At 47.6% G+C, this 19,783-nt stretch overlaps 1 protein-coding gene across 1 annotated transcript in view; it reads right to left on the minus strand.

The window, feature by feature from the left end:
- Positions 1 to 28: 28 nt before the first annotated feature.
- TAOK1 (TAO kinase 1) overlaps positions 29 to 19,783 on the minus strand; it is a 69,810-nt gene continuing 50,055 nt past the window's right edge. Inside the window, exons 16-20 of the mRNA XM_065647498.1 lie at positions 18,607 to 18,810; positions 17,848 to 18,087; positions 14,027 to 14,239; positions 12,756 to 12,938; positions 29 to 8,949 (exon numbers count right to left, since the gene is read on the minus strand). Coding sequence (XP_065503570.1) covers positions 8,488 to 8,949; positions 12,756 to 12,938; positions 14,027 to 14,239; positions 17,848 to 18,087; positions 18,607 to 18,810 — 1,302 coding nt within the window. The 3' untranslated portion in view covers positions 29 to 8,487. The remainder of the gene's footprint in view (positions 8,950 to 12,755; positions 12,939 to 14,026; positions 14,240 to 17,847; positions 18,088 to 18,606; positions 18,811 to 19,783) is intronic.

Here is a 19,783-nt window from a genome sequence, read left to right on the forward strand (position 1 = left end):
TTTTTTTTTTTTTTAACATTTCCTTTGCTATGATACAAAGGATACTTACAAACAAAATATTACATATGACCTTATTTTTTTTTTTTTCTCTTCTCTTATTTTCTGACAACTTGGTAACAGCTTTAAATGCACAATCTATACAATTAATACAGGTTATATATGAGCTATAATGTATGTTGAACCAGAAGAATACCAGAATACTGACAATATACTGTACATTAATCCTTACCAGTTAGTGCTCGTGGCATTTTCTACAAGAAGGAAAACGCACACCTGTAGATTCACTCATACCAGCTGGTGCTACCAGACACAGAAGCAGGAAGGAGTTTAATTCCCCTGGTTAAATCCTTCGCGGCCCATCACCGTGGTGCTGGGCCTGGAAACCTCAGACCAGTGTTCATAGTAAAACAGCAGATATGTGTGGTTTTGGTTTTTTTTGTTTGTTTGTTGTTTTTTTTTCCTACCTAATGCTCTGTGGCACAAAACGGCCCAGCCGGTGCCCTCCCCCGGCACGGCGGGCGCCGGGCTTTGCTTTGTCTGGATGATGCCCCAGAGCTGCCGGCCACAGCGCTGGGCGAGCTCTTGTTGGGGAGCTGGACCTCTGCAGGGAGAGGAGGAGGAGGAGGAGGAAGAGGAGGAGGAGAGGAAAAGCAGCAACAGCTTTCCAGCCATCAGCAGGCAGCTCTCGGGTTTGTGGAGCCCAACGCTGGGCACCCGGGGGTCCGAGTGAGCCTGAACCGTGGGGCTGGTGCCCGGCGAAATCCTCCGACCCGCCCGCCAGAAAAGCTTCACTTTTGTTTCGCAGCCAAAGCTCGAGTTGTGTGGCTACAGGTGTGCACTTCCCCTCCTCCCACCATGGTCTACGTCGGACTGATAAGGTTACTTTTTTCTTTTTTTTTTTTTTACATTTTTTTCTTTTTTTTTCTTTTCTTTTTTTTTTTTTTTTTAAGCAACCAGCAAGTGAAGCATTTTTTAGTTGACTGGCAAAAGAGCTGGCATTTGCACAGAAGCCGCAAATGGAAAATAGGCATCCCCTCCACCCACCCGCTGCATCCCAGCCCAGAAAATCCCAAACTGTTGGCGGAAGAAATTAAAAAAAAAAACAACGGGGGTGGAGGAGAGGAAGGGGAGGGGAGAACAGGTTGGAAAATACCAGGTTTGAGTTAACAGTTCCTTGACTTCACACAATGCTTGTGCAAAAAGAAACAAAACAAAACCCCCAAACAAACAAAAACCAAACCCAGAAACATGCTGGAAATAATGAAAACAAATGGAAAGTAATATATAAAATTAAAAATATAAATAGGATGTCTGGCTGACTGGTAGAAGAATAGGTCATTTAGGTTACAAAAAGGAATATACATTCAAGAGGCTCTGAACCCAGTGGGGTAACTGATGTTAAAACTTGTGTTAATAGTTAGGCTAGAATTCTCAAGTTTGTCTTTAAAATCTTCACAATACAAGCAAGCTATTTTTAAAAAATATACACTATACACACCTCACACAGCTTCTCCTATCCGTATTACACACGTTACGCTACCTTCCCATCCACTAAACCAAGGGGGTTCCCGCGGCGAAGGTACCGGGGGGCACACGGGGGGTACCCGGGGGGTCCCCCCTTCCCGACCCGCCGATGGGGCAGGTGGCTTAGAGCCCCCCCGCGGGGCCCTCGTCCCTCCCCTCCCACCACAACCACCTCCTCAAGCATTTACAAGTCACCAAAGGGCTGTAGCCTTTTATGTTATACACACTTCACTTTGTAACGTTAATTATTTACATCGGGGCTGCTCCCCCCCTCCCCAGTCTTTTAGCTGTCTCTAGGCAGGTAAAAAAATGTTCCTGTTCCAAGCAAGCAGGGGGAAGAGCCACGGGGGGGTTAGGAGGGAAGAAAAGCTGAAGAAAGGAAGGGGGTGGTTTGCTTGCCAGAAGCCAAACCCGCACGCACACAAACGCTTCACCTTCTCTGATCCTGGAATCCTCACAAGCTCCCGTCCCCTACGAGCCCCGGGACAACCAGACCCGGAGAGCGCGGCCTCCAAACTCCGCTCGCGGCTTCCCGGGACGCTCAAAGATATTCTGGACTCGCCTCTGCCACAAGACACGGAGCACAGGTCCGTCCTTCAGCCGCGGGAGCGCGGGGGTGCCCACCCCTCCCGCAGTGGCGGGTCAGGCCAGGGGCAGGGACCCCCCGACCCACGCGAGCGACCGCGTCGCACCCAACATTTCACCCTTGGCGGCCACAGTCGGGCTTTGCCGGAGCCGTGCGACAGCAGCAGCGCCGTGCTTCAGGTTTTTAACAACCCTGCGCTGATTGCTGAACTCGGCTGAGCTCAGAGTTGCCATAGAAATGCGCGATCCTGGCACTAAAAGCAGGCAACAATCTCAAATGAAAGTCATTTTTTTTTTTTTCCTCTAGTAGGCTTAGATGAACTCGGGTTTAAGACAAAAGCAGCCGGAAGGGGAAAACAGATCATTTCAAGAGAGGTCGAAAAACATAGTCGTAAGCCGGTACTAAACTGCAGCAAAGAACCTGAACTCGGTTCCCATTGGGTTTGGCTCCAGAGGAGCTGAAGCCACCGCTCCGTCCCTCGCGCTGCCCACGACGCCAAAGGGAAGGAGGCGACACACAGCGAAAAACCCGGCCGGGGGCTGGAAGCCGAAAGCCGGTGCCCCCGGCCCTCCTGCGGCACCTCCCCAGCTCGCGGTATCGAAGCACAATTCCTCACAGCATCACTTGGACAAGTCTCGGGGATTAGACGCATGCGGAACTACGACTGGCAATTACAGTAGCTTTTTGCTAGCTGGCACATACTGTATCTATAAATTTTAGTACAAAAACTTAAAAAATACAGAAACTAGGTCAATTTGTTAACTACATATTTACAGATAATTACAATGCTTTTCACTCACAATAATTAAACTAATTGTCAGTGAAAATTCAAACTGTGCATGTTCTGAGGTACCCGTACTCAGGGGTGGGGAGCGGGGCAGGGGACCGGAGGGGTGAGGCGGGGGGACGATCCCCCCCACGTTTGTTCACATCCGTGGGGGCAACACTCGCTCCTCCTGGTTCCTGGACTCAGTGTGTGCACTCAGAGAAAGCAAGGAAAGGGGGAACCCATGTTGAGGTGGTATTTTTTTTTTTTCCTACGACATGGCTTTTAGGATGTTCTGAGGATGCCAGACGGGTGCAAAGCCAACAGTCACATACCAAACCGCCTTCTCCCCCCACGAAAGGAGCCTTCAGGTGAAGTGCAAGTATCAGGACCCATAGCTCGGTGGTTAAGGTGCTTGTTTGCTAGCAAATCCAATTTCCTAAGTCCCTCTCTAGCTGACAAAGTCCTTTCCTCCCCCAGCAAAGCGTGGGCAGGGCAGGGTCGCAGCTGCCTCAACCTCATTGTGCAAGAGGAACCAGGGTTATCTGCTGCCATCGCTCCCTGGTGGGGTGATGTTTGCTATGACCACTACATCTATCAGATGCTGCTTTTTTTTTCGGCTGTAAACAGCTACCCACAACCTCCCAAAGCGCCTCACACGTGTTTCTCAACAGACTCCGGCTCAACCGACTCATAAAAGTGCAAACTGAAGCAAACACAGCAGAGGGACACTGACCATCGTCCTCATCTGAGCATCCACTGCTCCTCCAGCCTTGGCACGGGCTCCGGGCTCACTGCCCCATGGCAGGGGCACAGCTCAGGATGGCACTAGTCATTGTGAAAGGGTAAGGACGTCCCAATCAAACCCCAGCCTCACCTAAAAAGCTCACAAGAGACCTTCCAAAAGGGACGGGGGAAAATTGCCTCCGAATTTGTCTGATAGCACAGAGAGCCCGTGGTTGGTGTGCTGCTGGGCTGGCCGGGCTTCCCCAGGGGGTAAATGTCACAGCTGGGTGAACATCTGTGACTTGACACATGCAAGAACCATTTATCGCCCAAACCAGCAGATGCCTCACTAAGATGGGGTCTGCAGAGGACAAAGGAGAAGGTTTAGAAGGGTCTTCACAGCTCCAGGAGTGTGTGGTGTCCACCACGGCGCTGGTTGTCCGCTCTGAGGAAGGACCAGGACAAGATCCACTAGAAATGCAGAGCAAGTGCCCAGGAGAAGAACAAGGCTGTCCTCTGCACAGCGGACTTGAATAGCAAAACACACTTGCCTAAGCAGAATAAACAACGGACCAAAAACGTCCCTCTGTGCATATATGTACATATATGTTGTACACATACACACATTTCTTCTAAATCTTCCAATTTAGCTTCTCTTTTGACCCTCCACAGCCCCTGCCCTAGTTATTAGACGCACGTCTAATAGACAGGATAGACAGCGTTCAGAGTCAGCAGCAGCTTGAACTCAGGAATGCCAAAAGTTAGTGCCAGTGCAGAGTGCCAAGACCGTGCCGGGCTTGTGATCTTCCATGGCCAGACGCAGCCGGGGACCCGGCGCTCGGCCCCCTCCCCAGCATCCCTCAACTCCTTTCCTATCGCTATACCATCTTGTTTTCTTCTCCGCTGTCTTCTGACTTTCTGGTACCCTCTGGGAGCTCTCTGGTGTCCTCCACAGCACACCCGGAGCAGCCAGTCTACCCTCCCGCGCCCCACGAAAAGCAAGCTACAATTAGCGGGGCAGGATTTAAAGCGAGGGCTTTAGACTGAGCTCAGCCTCGCGCACATGTACGTGCCCTGCTGCAGAGGTTGCTTTTGCTGACAAACAGGAGCGCTAAAGAACAGCAGAACTGAAGTGCCCTGACAGAAATGCACAGCGTGATGTGTGTGCACATATACCCACACACACATACCGAGTATATAAATATATACAAATGAGATACCATATATATATCCAGAGAGATGTGCGTATTCAACAGAGTAATGGTAGACAGTGGTACAATACAATTTATTGCCTCTCAAGAAATGGCACGTAAGCAGGGTCACGGGGACAGGGCGGCCTCGAGTGCCTTTTCCCTGGGGGTGGAGGGTTAATTAACAGCATCGTCCCCGTATCCCCAGGCTGCACCCCAAAGTGTGCAACCCGCGCTCTTCTGGGGTGGGATACGGAGCGATGCCAGCCTGGCCCCGAGCCGGGCCAGGAACAGCTGCGGGGGGTTTTCTGTGGGAAGCTCGGTATCGTACCACATTCAATTCTTCAACCCCTTTGGAGCTCACAGCGAGCACAGGTGAAACGGAGCCGGGGCCTCCATTTCAGCGCCACGTCCGAGGGAGAGAGCACGAAACGTTCGACAGGGACGGGAGAGGTGGCTGCTGACTCCCTGGGACTACGGAGAACAAGGAGAACGCGGTCCCTTTCACTGAGTTTAGTTAAATAAAAATCAAAAAGAAATTCAAATCAGAAAAAGGTGAAAATGCTGGCTCCTCTGTTTTTTTCATCTGTGGGCTAAACTACATCAGAACTTTAGGTCTTTGCAAAGGGGAAAGAAACAACCACAGAGTAACAGATCTCAGGGGTTAAGCTGATGAAAATACTGCAATAAAGTTTGCAAAGTAGTCCGTACAGAAGAGTTTCCCCAGTGTTAAATATGAACATAAGAGATGTAAGAGAACATCTTTGCTGAGGTACTGGAGTAGTTTCCACAATTTACAGTATTTTTAAAACGAGGGTTAGGACATGACTGCAATGAGGACAATATGGAGTAATTGGTCTTATTTTTAAAAACAGAGTTTGCAAACTGATTCAGAGAGTGTTTGCGTCTCTCCGGCACGTAGCTGTTAATGTATCTCAGAAATACACCCAAGATACATTAAAATTCTCAACACCAAGGGCCTCCTTACATACCTCCAAGGCACAGCCTGACCCTGAGTCCCTCTGGCTATGTAATGGGGTGTTTTCTCTGGAAATCAGGCTTGTTCGGGACAGCTTTCCTTCCCCCACATACACACAGGGACACACACATTTAGACCAGTTGATCTGAATCAGTTTTTGCAAACTATTTTAATTAAAATATTAACTTGTTGGAATAGTCCAGGTCTGCACATGATATACATGTAAAAATGGTTACTACACAATTCTTTTTGAATACAAAAAAGCCAATATGGGATAGCCATCATTTGGATTCAGCATTCAGTCATGCTCGACATTACACAAAGAGATGGGTTGAGAGAATTCTGTTGAAGTAGCTCAATTTAAGCCAGAGACTTTGACCAAATTCAAACCGTAACAGAAGCAAAAGAATGAACCCACTGAACTTGCAGGTATAGCCTGTCCCCGCTGCTGCTGTTTGTGATAGAGGAGCTGAACTTCGAAACGCCGTGTCCGCACCGAGCCCTGGGCGCACCCGTCCACGCTCACAGTAAATCCCAATACAAACGCAATTTTGGCCTTTCCTTTCGTTTTTGTCTTTCTTTCTAACCCCAGGAAAATACAGGTACCTTTCCTAAATCCGTTTCGCTGCATTTCAACAACACCGCAATGCAAAAGAATGACCCTAAAACATCCAATTCCACATGAACACATAGCAGAGGAAAGGACAGGATAATTCACAGTCACCGCTTGCCCGAGGCGGAGACAAGCAGAGTCACCTCCGTGGGACCACCGCCTCACCTCAGGCTTCCGTCAGCTGTTAGTACTACAAAGCTCCTTCCTAAGGGGCTGCTCGAATGTATTTTGGTAGAGTTTCCATCTTTGATTAGAGTGATATGCTACGTCAAGACACTAGAAATCCCAGTTGGATTCACTGGACACTGGCAGAGAGTTAAGGACTGGGAGTGGATGTTAATTGAGCTAACGAAAGAACGTCGCCCCATTGAGAGTACTGAACAGCAGCGAGACACTATTTACTATATAAATATGTCACATGGACAAACACATTCGGAAAACCTTGCTTTTGAGCCCTATAAACATATTAAAGGCAAATCCTAGAGTTAGCAGCTAGTGTTTTCTTCAAGATGATTAGTGTGCAAGGAAAAACATTTACAAAGAACCCTGGCTGGTCAGTCCCCAAGATGGAAATCTTTGCCTCAAGCCAAACTTCATCTACCTGCTCCTTCCCCAGCCCCAGTCCGACCTGGCACACGGGGACATCTCCAGTTCCCAGCACTAAGGGATGACACGATGCCACAAAGTCATTCGGTTAACGAAACTCCCTGACCCCTTTATCGCCGTCTGGATTTCACGACCTCCTTTGCTTCCTTTCAGTAGTACAGCAGCTCCAAGGAGCCTCTGGAAGTAGTGCCTTCTCGCACGGTTCAGCGTGATATGCTGCCAAAATACCACAGCATCTCGAGGGACTGTAAAAGCTGTGAAGTATTGCAGCAACGAAAATAATTAAAAAAGGAGCCTCACATGCAGCCAGATCTACAGTGGTGATGTGGGTTAGTCATCAGCTGGGAAAGAGTCATTGGCTCAGCTCCTCCTGGTACACTGTGGCAACTAAACATTTAAACAGTTGGCTACACTCTACATGTAAACAGGAAATTGCAACAAGCCAAAAAGGTAATAAATTGGTGGATGTAGTGTAATAATGAAAAACCCGATCAATGGCATTTTGTGACTATGGCATCCTTCAAAATACCTCTGGCATTTGAGATTGATTGGCTGAAAGTCTAAACATTTCTGAATGGAGCAAAAAGGACTACGCTGGGCTCCAAGAATTATCCTGATGCTTAGCTAAGATGAGATGTCACAGTATTAGCTGTACAAGTGCATTATTTACGCTCCTCTGCCCAACCTCGTCTGAGCTACCAGCAGCACAGTCAGGGAGTGCCAAAGCAGGAATAATAATTTTGAACATTTCTAGCCTGCTCCCTCCAGACAGGTTTACCCACACGCTTCTCGGGAAGCTGACCAGTGCCTTCTGAGAGAACGTCACTTCTGACATGACACGGAGCGGGCACTTGGGTAAAAGGGCCCTGCTGAGCCCTGGGGTCTCTTGGCCTCTCTTCTCACCCTTCTTCCTCACCTACGAGTCTTTGAAAACGCCTCTTGGCAGAGGCAATACTCTAGAAATGTATCCAATTTCACGACAAAATAAAAACGGAACAGAAGATCCAGCTGTTCCTCCCCTGGATGTTGGTTTAAAGGCAGCTCGCCTGGTTTTTGCAGGGTGGCAGTTCGAAATTTATGGACATGGGAGGAGGTCTCCGTTCTCCCTCAGACTTCCTACGGATGGCATGACGAGGGCAGTTTGAGGCCCTTCTGTCCTGTCAGTGTGACGACCACCAGCCAACTCTTCTAATTGCATATTTTTCTCAGACGCCCTCCCAAGACCCCTCCAAAAAGTAAAAAAAGAAAAAAAACAAGAAAAAAAACAAAAACAAACACAACAAAAAACCACCCCCCCCAAACCCTGCAGCCAAATACTATGACATCCCAGTTAGTAAACACAAAACGTAATGCTTTACAAAATGAATACAATATTCCATGTGCACCCAGCTTCCACACGTCAGCACCACACTGAGGAGGCTGCTGGGCTGGTGTCTGTAGGCAGTTTCTGTAGGCAGACAGCTCCAGTGGAATTGCCACCCTCAGTTATTGTTTAAGTTATGTATAAGACATGTGTGAACCATTGGATATTTGTGAAGTAACACTTGTGCTCCTGCTCATGCCCTGTTCCGTCCGTCCCCCAGAAGCTGTCCGCCTCAGAGCCTGGGGGCTGTTGCGGACCCCTATAGCACTACTTCGAGGCACCCCCTGCATGGGCCCCGAGGGGTGACCCCATGGCTGGGGTCCACCTTGCATTGGATGGCCCCAAGCTTGTGGTGGGCCACCCATGGGATGACCCCAGTGAGGTCCTGCACCCCCAGTAGGATTGTGGGACCAGCCAGAAGCTCCCGGGTAGCTGTGGCTGAACGCCTCGGGGGAGAGATTAGAAAGAACCATATTACTAAAACCTAGCCTCATGCTTTCTGAGTCAAAGGCTTCAATCTCGCGAGCTTGACGCTCCAGCAGGCTTCGTATCCGTTCGGTACGCTCGTTCTGCAACGCCAGCATCTCCTCCTCAATCTAGGAAGGAAAAAAAGAAGAGAGAGTGTGTAGCAGCAGGACTCCTTTCCAGGCACAGCCTCCGGTCTCTGAAGGACCTGTAACAGCAAGCACACACAGAACCCTCTCCCCACATTTCTACATGAGACTGGATCTATCTCAGATGCCCACTGACACACAATCTGTTCTCAACACAAAAGGGTAAATCCCACAGACCTGCACATGCCAAAGCATGGTGAACACCAGTTGGAGGGGCTTGGTCCCCGTTCCCTGGTGGATACAGAAGTTTTAGGGACACAAATCCAAAGTTTGCAGTGATAGTAACAGCTTGACATGGGTTAATTGTTTAAGATGTAGCAAAGTCTACAGCTTCCATAGAAGCCTGCTGGGAAAGCATCTTCAGACACAGCCAAGCACAGTGCCCATGAAGTCAAATACCTGCCAACACAGTTTAATGCGACCTGCACTGTTTATAGCTGAACCTGATGATGACAACTGCTATTTTTCTCCAGAATTCAATGTATGAGCTCGCGTTCAGTTTTGTCTCCAATGTTCACTGGCCAGATTTTCTTAGCTCATGCTTATCACCTCTTATCTACCCCCTTCCTAAATTGGTTTCTCATGTTTCACTACCCTGAAATTTTCTCCAGTGGGTGTGGCTGACAAAAGTAGGCAGTGACGTTTGAACTGTGTGGCAGATTATTAGCTAGATGATACATAAGCTGGCAGCTCCAATTTCTTCCCCATAACACTGTTCCAAATCAGTTTCCAATGGTACTGTGGTAGAGGCACTGGGATCAGCTCTCCTAGTACAGAAATATGGGGCTATGGTCTCCTGACACCTGTCAGACAGGGCTGAAAGCCTTTTTTATTGAAATCGGTCAGGTGGAGAACCAAAGAATCACTCCATTATCTTCTTGCCAGCACTGAAAAAGCTACTTTTGGCCTTCGTGAAAAAGACCAAATGGGTAAAAAGCAGCAGCCAAGACTTTTATCATAGCTCACTGGCATCTCCTCTGCTGCCAGCAGCATCGCGGCCAAGAGGTGTTATCTTGGTCTATGCTGAAGGTACTGGGCAAGAGTGCTGTACTTGTAAACGCTCTTGTCTTACTCAGGGAATAAGCACCATGATTTCATCTGGAATTTAGGAAACAATCTGCTCCAGCGTGAGTCATCTCCTGAGCCATTTGGGGCTTTCAGAAACAGCCTTACCCACTTGCCTGTTTCTCAGCACTGAGTGACACCGACTCTCTCCACAGAGCAGCCTTGCTCTCTCCTGAAAGCCACGCGGCGGTCAGCTGCCTTGGAAAAGGCAGAACAGGAGGAAGGTGCCATCTCTAACGTTAGCTCTTTAAAATGCTCCACTTGCTTTTTCCAGTCCTGCTATCTACGCAGAATCTTCCCCTTCCTTCTCCAAAACTACAGCATCTTCAGCATGTCCAGCTGCTGAGTTTTCAGGCTTCGTGACAGCGTAACACACGGGACTTAGTGCTGATGAACTTCACAGCAAGGCACGTCCGACACACCGCAGTGAAGTGACATCACTTAGAAATGACCTTGGGATGCAGGATGGGGTGTCTGAGGCGTGTGGGAAGGAGATGTGTAAATCTGAAGTCTTTTAAAGACGCTCTTGGGACACACTCATTACTGGTGCAACACAAACACAGCATCAGGCAATTGCCTGTACAGCAGTTCAGTCACTGGCACGTTGACGGGCCTGGCTACTCCCTGCTCAGCCTAAGTCAGATCTATGCTCTGGTGAGTTACTATGGTGATGGGCACCAGCAAAAATACAGAGCACTGCGCTGAGAAGGAGGCAGAGCCCTATGCACGCCCCAACTTCCGGAATCTGGCTTATTATTGAACTTCAAGGACTGACTTTGCCACAGGCTACGTATATTTTTGTGAATATGAATTCAGACATTCATCTTCCGCACACACCTGCCCTTTCTCTGGCTGCCAGTTCCAGTTAGCACAGGCACGTAAATACCAGGCGACATCGCTGAGCGACCCACACCAGAGTACTCGCAACTCTTAATTCTTACAAAAACAGAACCACGCTCCTTCCCACACAGAATACCCTTGCAAAAGGAGGATGCATCTACCTTTACACCTACATGTTTTCCCTTGGGCTGCCGCTGAGTGACTGTAACCCCAGCAAGAAACAGCCTCATCGTGGGTCCGTGACTTTGAGAGTTGCGATGTGCCAGCACTGCATGTATTGCTGAAGAAAGGCTCTCACCTAGGGAAGCTGAAAATCCATCCAATCTTCTGTCACATAGGGACACGCAGGGCAGGAGAACACATGCAGAAAAATTATGCTAGCTCTTAATTTTATCATTTTTTCTATGACGTAGCATTGCTAAGTTTTCTACCACCACTACTGATGCCAAATGCTTTGCAAGGGCTTTCTGCGCACAGACTTCAATCCTGGTCCACACTGAAAGACTTATACAACATTACTACCAGTTGATGTGTGTTTTTCTTAAGTCGCTGGCCATGCTTCAACTTTTAACATAACACTGCATGCGATGCAACATACACTGCTCCCACAGAGCAGAAGCAATGACCAGTAGCCGGCTCTCGGCAGATGATGCCACCAGAGGGCAATGCACGTCCAGCACAATACACACTCCAGCACAGGGCTGTGATGGAGCTGTCCCCTTCTAGGTGGGAGTAAAATAACTCGCGATAGGGTCTAAAGACAGCTATTGCACATGTGAGCTCCACATGAGAGCTCTGTTTTCACAAATTCAGTTACTTTCAGAGATTCAAGTCTATTTGCGGGAGGCCAAAGCTCAACAGGACTGTACTGTCTTCTTGGAGATGATTCCCTGGCTGACCGTGAGGTGGAGCAGTTTTATTCTGATGAGGTCCCTCTGTCAGCCCAGCATCCATCTGTTCGCCTCTGGGAGAACTGGAGTGTGAAGAACCTTGAGGCCACAGAGTAATTGCCCTAATTCAATAACCGCCGATCAGCAAAGTTGGGAACTGTCGCGTGAATGGCGATGGCTGACACCCACAGGGCAAATCAACGGAGAAAACATTTGCAGAATGAAGGGAGATTGTGTATTTCCTTTCCCTGACTGGTGCATTACCCTTCCCCTGGTTTGCGTAGGCCACTCACATTTCTATACACACCACATGTCTGGCACTGCATAGAAAAGCAAACTTCAACAAAGAGCACCGTAACACACACAGCCAAGTACAAGCTGAAAGCTGGGGAGCGGCAGGTCACCCATGCCCGTGGGTCTGGCTGCTTCAGTTTGCTCAGGGAAACGCTGCAGACAGCAGCATTTCCATAACAAGGATGAATTTACAGGGAAGCTGCAGCCTGGTCTCCACAGACTGACAAATGGAACAGATCTGCAGTAAAATAATATTACCATAAACCACAGAGTCTCAAATACATTTTATGCCCCACCTCCCTCTCCAAAGATACCTACTGCTGATATCATGGCAAACTTCAAAAAATCCTCTCGCTTTAGGTTGTTATTGTCTGTCCTCTAATGAGCTGGGGAAGCTCATCTGCAGCTCAGAGACAGAAAGAACAGTTCCCTTTCCCTTCTGCCCAGAGCGGCACAGCTCCCTCTGGCACGCTTCAAGCAGCTCTATCCCAGCCAGAAGCTGCTCAGGCAGGACGGCTGAGCTGGCAGAAAGTTTAGCCTTTGTTTCACCGAGCTATCACCCCAGAGAGGCAAATACCCAAGTGATCTGTGTTGCTATATACAGCAAGGTAAAAGCAGTTTCTCTCTCTATTGTTAAGCACAATGCAATTTAAGATCTGAAATACGGAGCACGCTCACGATGCTCATCTGCCCATTTACCTTCTGCTCAAGGAGGGCCCGACGGAGGGATACCCTCTGTTCAAGATCACGCAGCTCCCGATCATGCTGGGCTTCTGCCTGCATCTTGATTTTACTCTGATATGCATTCAGCAGCTCCAGTTCTTGCTGCAGCTGCATCTTCAAAACCTGGCACTCTGCTTCCTGTGCTTCATCCAAACGCAGCTGGGAAAGACAGACAATAGAGACGTTTCACTATGGGGTAACCACTCATGACACTCAGGGGGAGGACTGTGAGGAGGGGGAGAGAATGGGATGGGACTTTGTTTTCTTAGCAATACAACTGGTCTCTATTGTATTTCATTTCACTGAACAGAGGACCTATAGTGACAAAGAGCGGTGACAGTGAGCCCACAGTGCTGATGCAAGAGATGCTGATGAGCAGTGGCACCTCAGGAACCACGATCCATCCTGCAGAGACCAGACTGCTGGAGGTGCCAACATCCACAGCTCTCCTTTCGCTAGAGGCAAAGAGAAAATCTCTTGCTCTGTTCAGCTGGATTAACCAATTACCTGTACACAGGAGATTCAAGTCTATATTCCTGCCAATGCAGGACTTTGGGCAAAAAAATATAATTACATCAACCTAAAAGCATATGATACTGAACTTTTAACCTTTCCATATATAAATTAAGACAGCTACCCTGCCTCACAGCATCACATTTGTACAGTGATGTGAGCAGGATGCAATATGCAGGAAGTGCAAAGAAAACTGCACATTCAGTTGTAGCAAGGACTCAAAGCACCGCTCATGTGGTCATTCCTTCAAGAAGGAATCTCTTAAAGGAGTCACAGAACTTTTCACAACACTTTAAGCATTATTTCAGATTTACAGTCAAAAGTCTGGACTCCTCCAGGACTCAATGAGCATCTTCCACCAGTGGGACACCTTTTGGTTGGTATCATTGACAAACCAAAACTTAAATGACTTAAGACAGCAAGCTGCACATTATTTAACGATGCTCTGACAGGGACATTTATGTTGTCAGACTTCATGCCAAAGCAGTCCTCTGGCCACATAGATGCATCACTTTGCATCTCTGCAACAGCAGCTTCAACTTCAACCTCCGTGAAGGGGGCAATACCTCTTTCCTCTGCCTTTGAACGCTGCTTTTTGAGTACAGAGGAATGACTGTCCTGGGTATGGCACGTGTGGCAAGGAAGCAGCTAGCCTGCTGTCAGGATACAGATTTTAACCAATGCAAACATCCTTATTTGGCTGAGGAACCCATGGTCCCTCAGAGGTGACTCACAGCTTGTGTGGAGAGCATTTCATTAATGCTGTGATCATACTGCTCAGCCAGGATAGCCAGCTTCCGCGTCTGCTCCTCCTTGAGCCGTTTGAGGACAGCTTTATGTTCACTCTTTGGCGTGGTCTCCAGCAGATGGTTTCTCAGTGCTTTGTACTGTCTGGTTTGGATCTTGCAAGTATCCTGAAACTGCTTCTTTATCTGTAGTTCTTTTGACTGGAAAGATGGAGGGGACACAAACAAAGAAAAAAACAGTGTGTTTCAAATGGGAGAAATATCCATTCAAATGGATATTTAGGATTACATTAAGGATATGAGTTCAAGAATCCACAAATGTATATTAACATCTACAGTGCACGGAGGGAAGCAAAATAGACAAGAGGCAATGACTACTGCTGCAGCTGCTTTGACACTGCTACTGTGCGGAACAATTACAATACAGACACTTCTATAACAAAGCTCCAGCCTAAATACAGCTGTCTCTGCACAAAGAGCCTCACATTTGTCACTGGACTGGATCCAGCCCTGGGTGTTGCTTTTCAAGAAAAGTTCTTGAGGGACAGGACTAATATTTATTAGCACCAAAAGCCATACTTACACATGACTATGCTTGTATGGCACATATATATGAACAGGACTTAATGTCATGAAAAGAAGCAGATCTGGTGCATGGGAAGGGACAGGGAAAAAGAGCAACACTTTTTCCATTGAAGGTTTGATGAAGATGTATGCTAACCCTTGATATTATGACCCTGGTTTTCATAAAGATACTCAAAAAATGGCTGGGAAAGATTAGACGCTTGAAGATGTTCGCCACAAGCAACATCAGCATTGCGCTAGTCTAACAAACAAAACAATTTCCCAGTCCCACTGGAGGGTTCCTGGGGATTGAGTTTTTCCTTTGCACTTTGCTAGCATCTCTGTATTGTTCAGAGACATAACTTGGTGATTGCACACAGGGCTGGGAGACCTTAATCCCGACAAGGTATCTGGATCCGATTTTGTTGTATGACCTTGAGGAAGTTTAATTATTACTTTTTTTTCTTTCACTTGCCTTACCTGCCTCCAGAGCAGCTTGTAAGGGTTAACATTGGCTAAGTGTTTTAAGACGCTGAAAAGGAGTGTGTTCTGGAGTTCCCTGTATGTTCCTACAGGAGGGCTGGCAGGGATGCTTCTAACTAAGCAAAACCCAGAAGTGTCGAGTGATGGTGGTTAACTGACAGATAGTCAAGTTCGCCATGGTAAGAAAAACCAAACAAAGCCCTAAATCAGGGCAGTCAGCATCACTCTGGGCCATTCCCACTGTCAGTCACCATGGTCAAATCCTAAAGCGCTGGGGGCAGAAACCTATTTCTGTCTCTTGAGTGAGGTGGAAGAGCTCTGGGGTGTGAAGCGGCGAGGCAGACACGTCCATGTTCACGTCCCCTGTCACCTCCTGGTACCAGCTCGAGGCTCAGCAGGGCAGGTGACAAGCACAGCACTTGGAGCCACCCAGAAAGATGCTGTGGGATCAGACGATACATCCAGCCCCATTTAGACATCATCAGTTTTGCTGCATAAACCAACAATTGTGCTTTGCTAATCTGATGCTGAAAACAGGACAAAAGTGGGTTTCATTCAAACCAAAACACATACCATGGAGAGCAATACATCACTTTTACTCTTTCTAAAGTCATCAGAAGCTACTTCCCTCCAGGAAACCTTTAAGGTTGTTTCTCCCTGCCCCTAAGGAAAACGTCAGCAGGTTACACGTTCCCATCAGGGAGCTGGTCACAGCAAAACACCAACAATCTATTTTATCCTCACTGTCTGTGAAGTCTCACTTGGACACCAGACTCTGTTTACAGGCTTCCAACCCAAAGGCTTCAACAACAGGAAACAGCAGGGAGGGGTAAGATTTCCAGTCAGACTTCTGACAAGACCGTTTTGACCCCTAGTATTGTGAAATACCAGTGAGATGGTATTTGCATCACAATTAACACCCTCGAAATAATAACAGAGCAGTTTTCACTGAAGGGTGAATTCTTAGTTATGGGTCCTTCTGGTGCTGTAATAGCGGCAACAGACACTGACCGTTAAAAGTCTGTTTTCAGGACAAAGGACCTCACTAAATAACAAAGGGAAAGCCTGAAACATGTGCCCTCGAGGGAAAACGTTGCTGAGGAAAGAAACTGAACAAATAGTCAAATTATCTAGTCAAATACGAATACTTGCCTGCATCAGCCAGAAGCAAGAGAAGAATTAATGCAAGGGAACAGCCTCAATAAATAGGCGATTGTGCTACCAACCAAATGGTTGTCCAGCAGGCTGCATTATTAACACTGGGTGTACGCAAAGGTGCTGGATTGACAGCACAAGCCTGAAATCCTTCGCTAATGACAGAACAGCCACGCAAATCAAGTACAAGCTTCCCATGCCCTGCGCAGAGCACTCCAGCCCTGTCCTCGCTGCGCAGGGAAGGGGCTGCAGGGTCTGCAGAGGGGACAGGGCAGCTGAGATGAGGATCCTGCTGTCCCGCCTGCCACAAGGGACGGAGGACGGACGTGCTGCCCACCCGTGTTTGCACCACGTCACCTTGGGGAGGCAGAATTCATTCATGCTAATCTCAGAAGGATCAGCCTAATACAGCTGCTTCAGTTTTATTCAGCACAGAGTGCAGCGCAGCTTCCCCGTGAAGTCATCAGCTATTTATACACTATATCCTTGGAGACTCTCAACAGCGATCTGATGGTCCCTTGTTCTCACGAGCTGGGTTTTCACTGTTTAGTACTATTCTAATATTGACAAATCAGGTATTTATTTGTATTTTCAAGTTGGTTATTTTCTCTGTAAGAAGATAACTTGCAGGTGGCAAAAACTAAGTCAGATGGGAAATACCATCAAGAAGAAAGACCTAGAACAACAAAGAAACCCCATGCTCAGTATGCCATACACTCATTTTGTTACTGGTGCAGCTGAACACTGGGTGGAGAGAAGAAATCTGCCTCCTCGAAGTAAACGTTCCAGGAAGCTTTGTGAAAGGCCTGATACTCCCTTCTCAGACACTTCAGAATAAACCACTGGGCTTCTCTGGATGAAGCAAAGGCTTACAATGAAAACACTAAAAGCCTCAATTAGAGGGGCCCTACAGTTCTGGTCAGCGACCGCAGTTCCAAGGGCAGCACGAGAAACCCATGAGAGCACAACACAGCAAACGTCAGCGCCAGGAGCTCCCTGGGGACGCTGCCGTTGGCTGGTGTCTCTCTCTCTTCCCCTCACACTTTCGAGCACACCAACCGTAATATGAAAAACAATAATCAGGTGTGCTGGCCAAGACCGATAGCACAGTTCAATTTTGATGTGCACAGGAATACAAAGCTTTTTTTTTTTTAAATGACATTGCTTCATTAGAGAAAGATACATTTTCTTCTTATATATGGGGGAACAGAAGGATCAGAAAATGGTGTAGGAGGAAGAAGCAGGGAAAAAAGGGCACTGCAAAGATTAAATGCATTTTTAACTACCACAAAAAGGAAGGCATGTTGCTGAGAACAATAGCTTTTCAAACAAAATGAGGGAATAGTGCTGCTACGGCCTGCCTACAACGCACTGCAGCCCTGACCACCACTGCTGTGGTTCGTACATACGATGCTCATAGGGCTGCACTTGCACAACTTGACGAATAACACTTTTTTAAAAAGGTATTTGTTACAAAATGAGACACCTCTGCAAATCCACACGCTCCAAAAGACCTTGGACCCGCGCACCCCACAAATGAGAACTGAGCTGCCACGTACCGCTGCTCCACCACCCCCAGCAGCTTGTGCCCCTACCCCCGTTGGTACCTTGAGGCTCTTGGGCTGCTGCCGGACCTCCATGACGTGCTTGCGCCTCAGCTCCCGCTCCCGGCGCTTGTTGTACTCCAGCTGGTTGGTGAGCTCGGTCTGGTGCTGGAGTCGGATCAGCTCGCAGCGCATCTTCTGGATGGTGCTGAGATGGCGGAACTCCAGCTCCTGCATGGACTCGTGCTGGCGCAGCAGCATGGCGTGCTCCAGGTCCTTCTGTGTCTGCCTTTTGTTCAACTCCTAACGGGAGGACAGAGGGAATTATTAGATTCTTTGTACTTAGTTGGATTTCCATTCACTATGTGACATTTCGCTTTGTTCACAAGGGCATTTCTTTCTTTCCAAGGCATTTGAGGACAGAGCACAGAGCTTCTACATCTTATCAGGAGCAGACAGCACCGCCACCGGTAATTTTTCCTTCCTCATTTCACTTTTCTTCTTCCTGTTCTAGATGCTCAACAGGATTCAGAGTAAACACTTTCTGGAAAGGACTGTAACTGTTGTGTCTGCTGACTTTTTTGCTCTAACAATTCTCCCACAATAGGGCACTAATGTGAACATTTGATACTGCACGACTCCCTAAATGCCATAGGGATTACCAGACGGCATTGCAAAACATATCAAACCATTGTTTTACCAAAAAAACCCTTCAGATGTGGTAATTAACACTTCAGCGAGATTGGAGTTGGATGGAAGGTGCTCCTGTGAGGTATGTTTCACACAGGTGGTTCCAGATCTCATCTCTGCTTGGTCTCTTACCTCTCGAACCAGATCCTGCTCCAGATTGTGGCGGCCAAGGAGCATCCGTCTCTTAAAGCGGCGACACTCCAGCTCCAAGTACTGCCTCTGACGCCTCAGCAAGTTGGCTTCTTCCTCCGCCTGGAAATGCTGGATGTTCTCCTTCTGCTTGGAGAGCCACTCCTGCTTCTCCTTCTTTGGAGTGCTCTGGTTTTCATTCAGCTCCTGGTAACAGGAAGGTCATTAATTGAGGAACAGTCACACTGAGCTCCTTGGCCCTGAACAACTGGACGGACCTGCCCAATCTACCTTGTCTTCTCATGGCCGGCACCATCCCAGCCTCTGCAAAAACGCATCCTATCGCATATCTAAGGGAACACCAGGAGACAATTCACAGTAGAGCAAATTTAACTACAACTTTGCATTGGCCATTTTAACCTGTCAAAATGCTGGTTCACGTCCACAGTTTCCAGACATCCATATTAGCTCAAAACATAAAAACGATGGTTTGCCACTGAAAGCAAAGCCACTTGGAGATCCTTCCTTACTGCCTGAGAAGTGTTTTTACAGGCTCCCAAAGGAGTGAGAGAAGGAAAATATCACCATCCTCATTTACAAATGCTGTTCATATGAAACTCCAGCTGCATGAAGCACATTAGAATATAGAAACAATATTAAGAAGTTCACAGGTGAAATGTAAGGCCACAGTTTCCATATTTGTATTAAATTCAATATACAGCTTGAAGCATCTTTGGCAAAAGACTTGCTTGAACTCTGTACTAGAGACGTCCATACAGTAACTAGACTTGTGACGATATGTTTCAACTCAAGTATGAGACAGAACTCCTCTATATTTCCTTGGTGTTTCTTGGTGCCCTGTGATCTACTGCCCACTCAGAAAAAGATTTTGTTATTATAAAGAGCCCACGCTCCTATAGTTTTTGTGAGATCTTTCTTGGCTCTGCTGCTCTTTAGCCTTTCTTTCTCCTGGGAAATGTCTATGTTTGGGAATGTTCCCCTTTGGAGTAACTTCCAAATTTGCGTCACACAAGTTGATGGTTGAATGCTAAATGGTTCTTTCAAAAAAAATTATTTATAGTGCTTATGGTTTAAGTCACTCCACAAAAAGAATCAGGAAGTTTGATTCTACAGTTTCCCTGCATTTCACAAAGGTCATGATTTTCACTACAATACAGTG

Source organism: Caloenas nicobarica, chromosome 17, assembly GCF_036013445.1.
Source record: "Caloenas nicobarica isolate bCalNic1 chromosome 17, bCalNic1.hap1, whole genome shotgun sequence".
In the NCBI taxonomy this organism is placed as follows: Eukaryota; Metazoa; Chordata; class Aves; order Columbiformes; family Columbidae; genus Caloenas; species Caloenas nicobarica.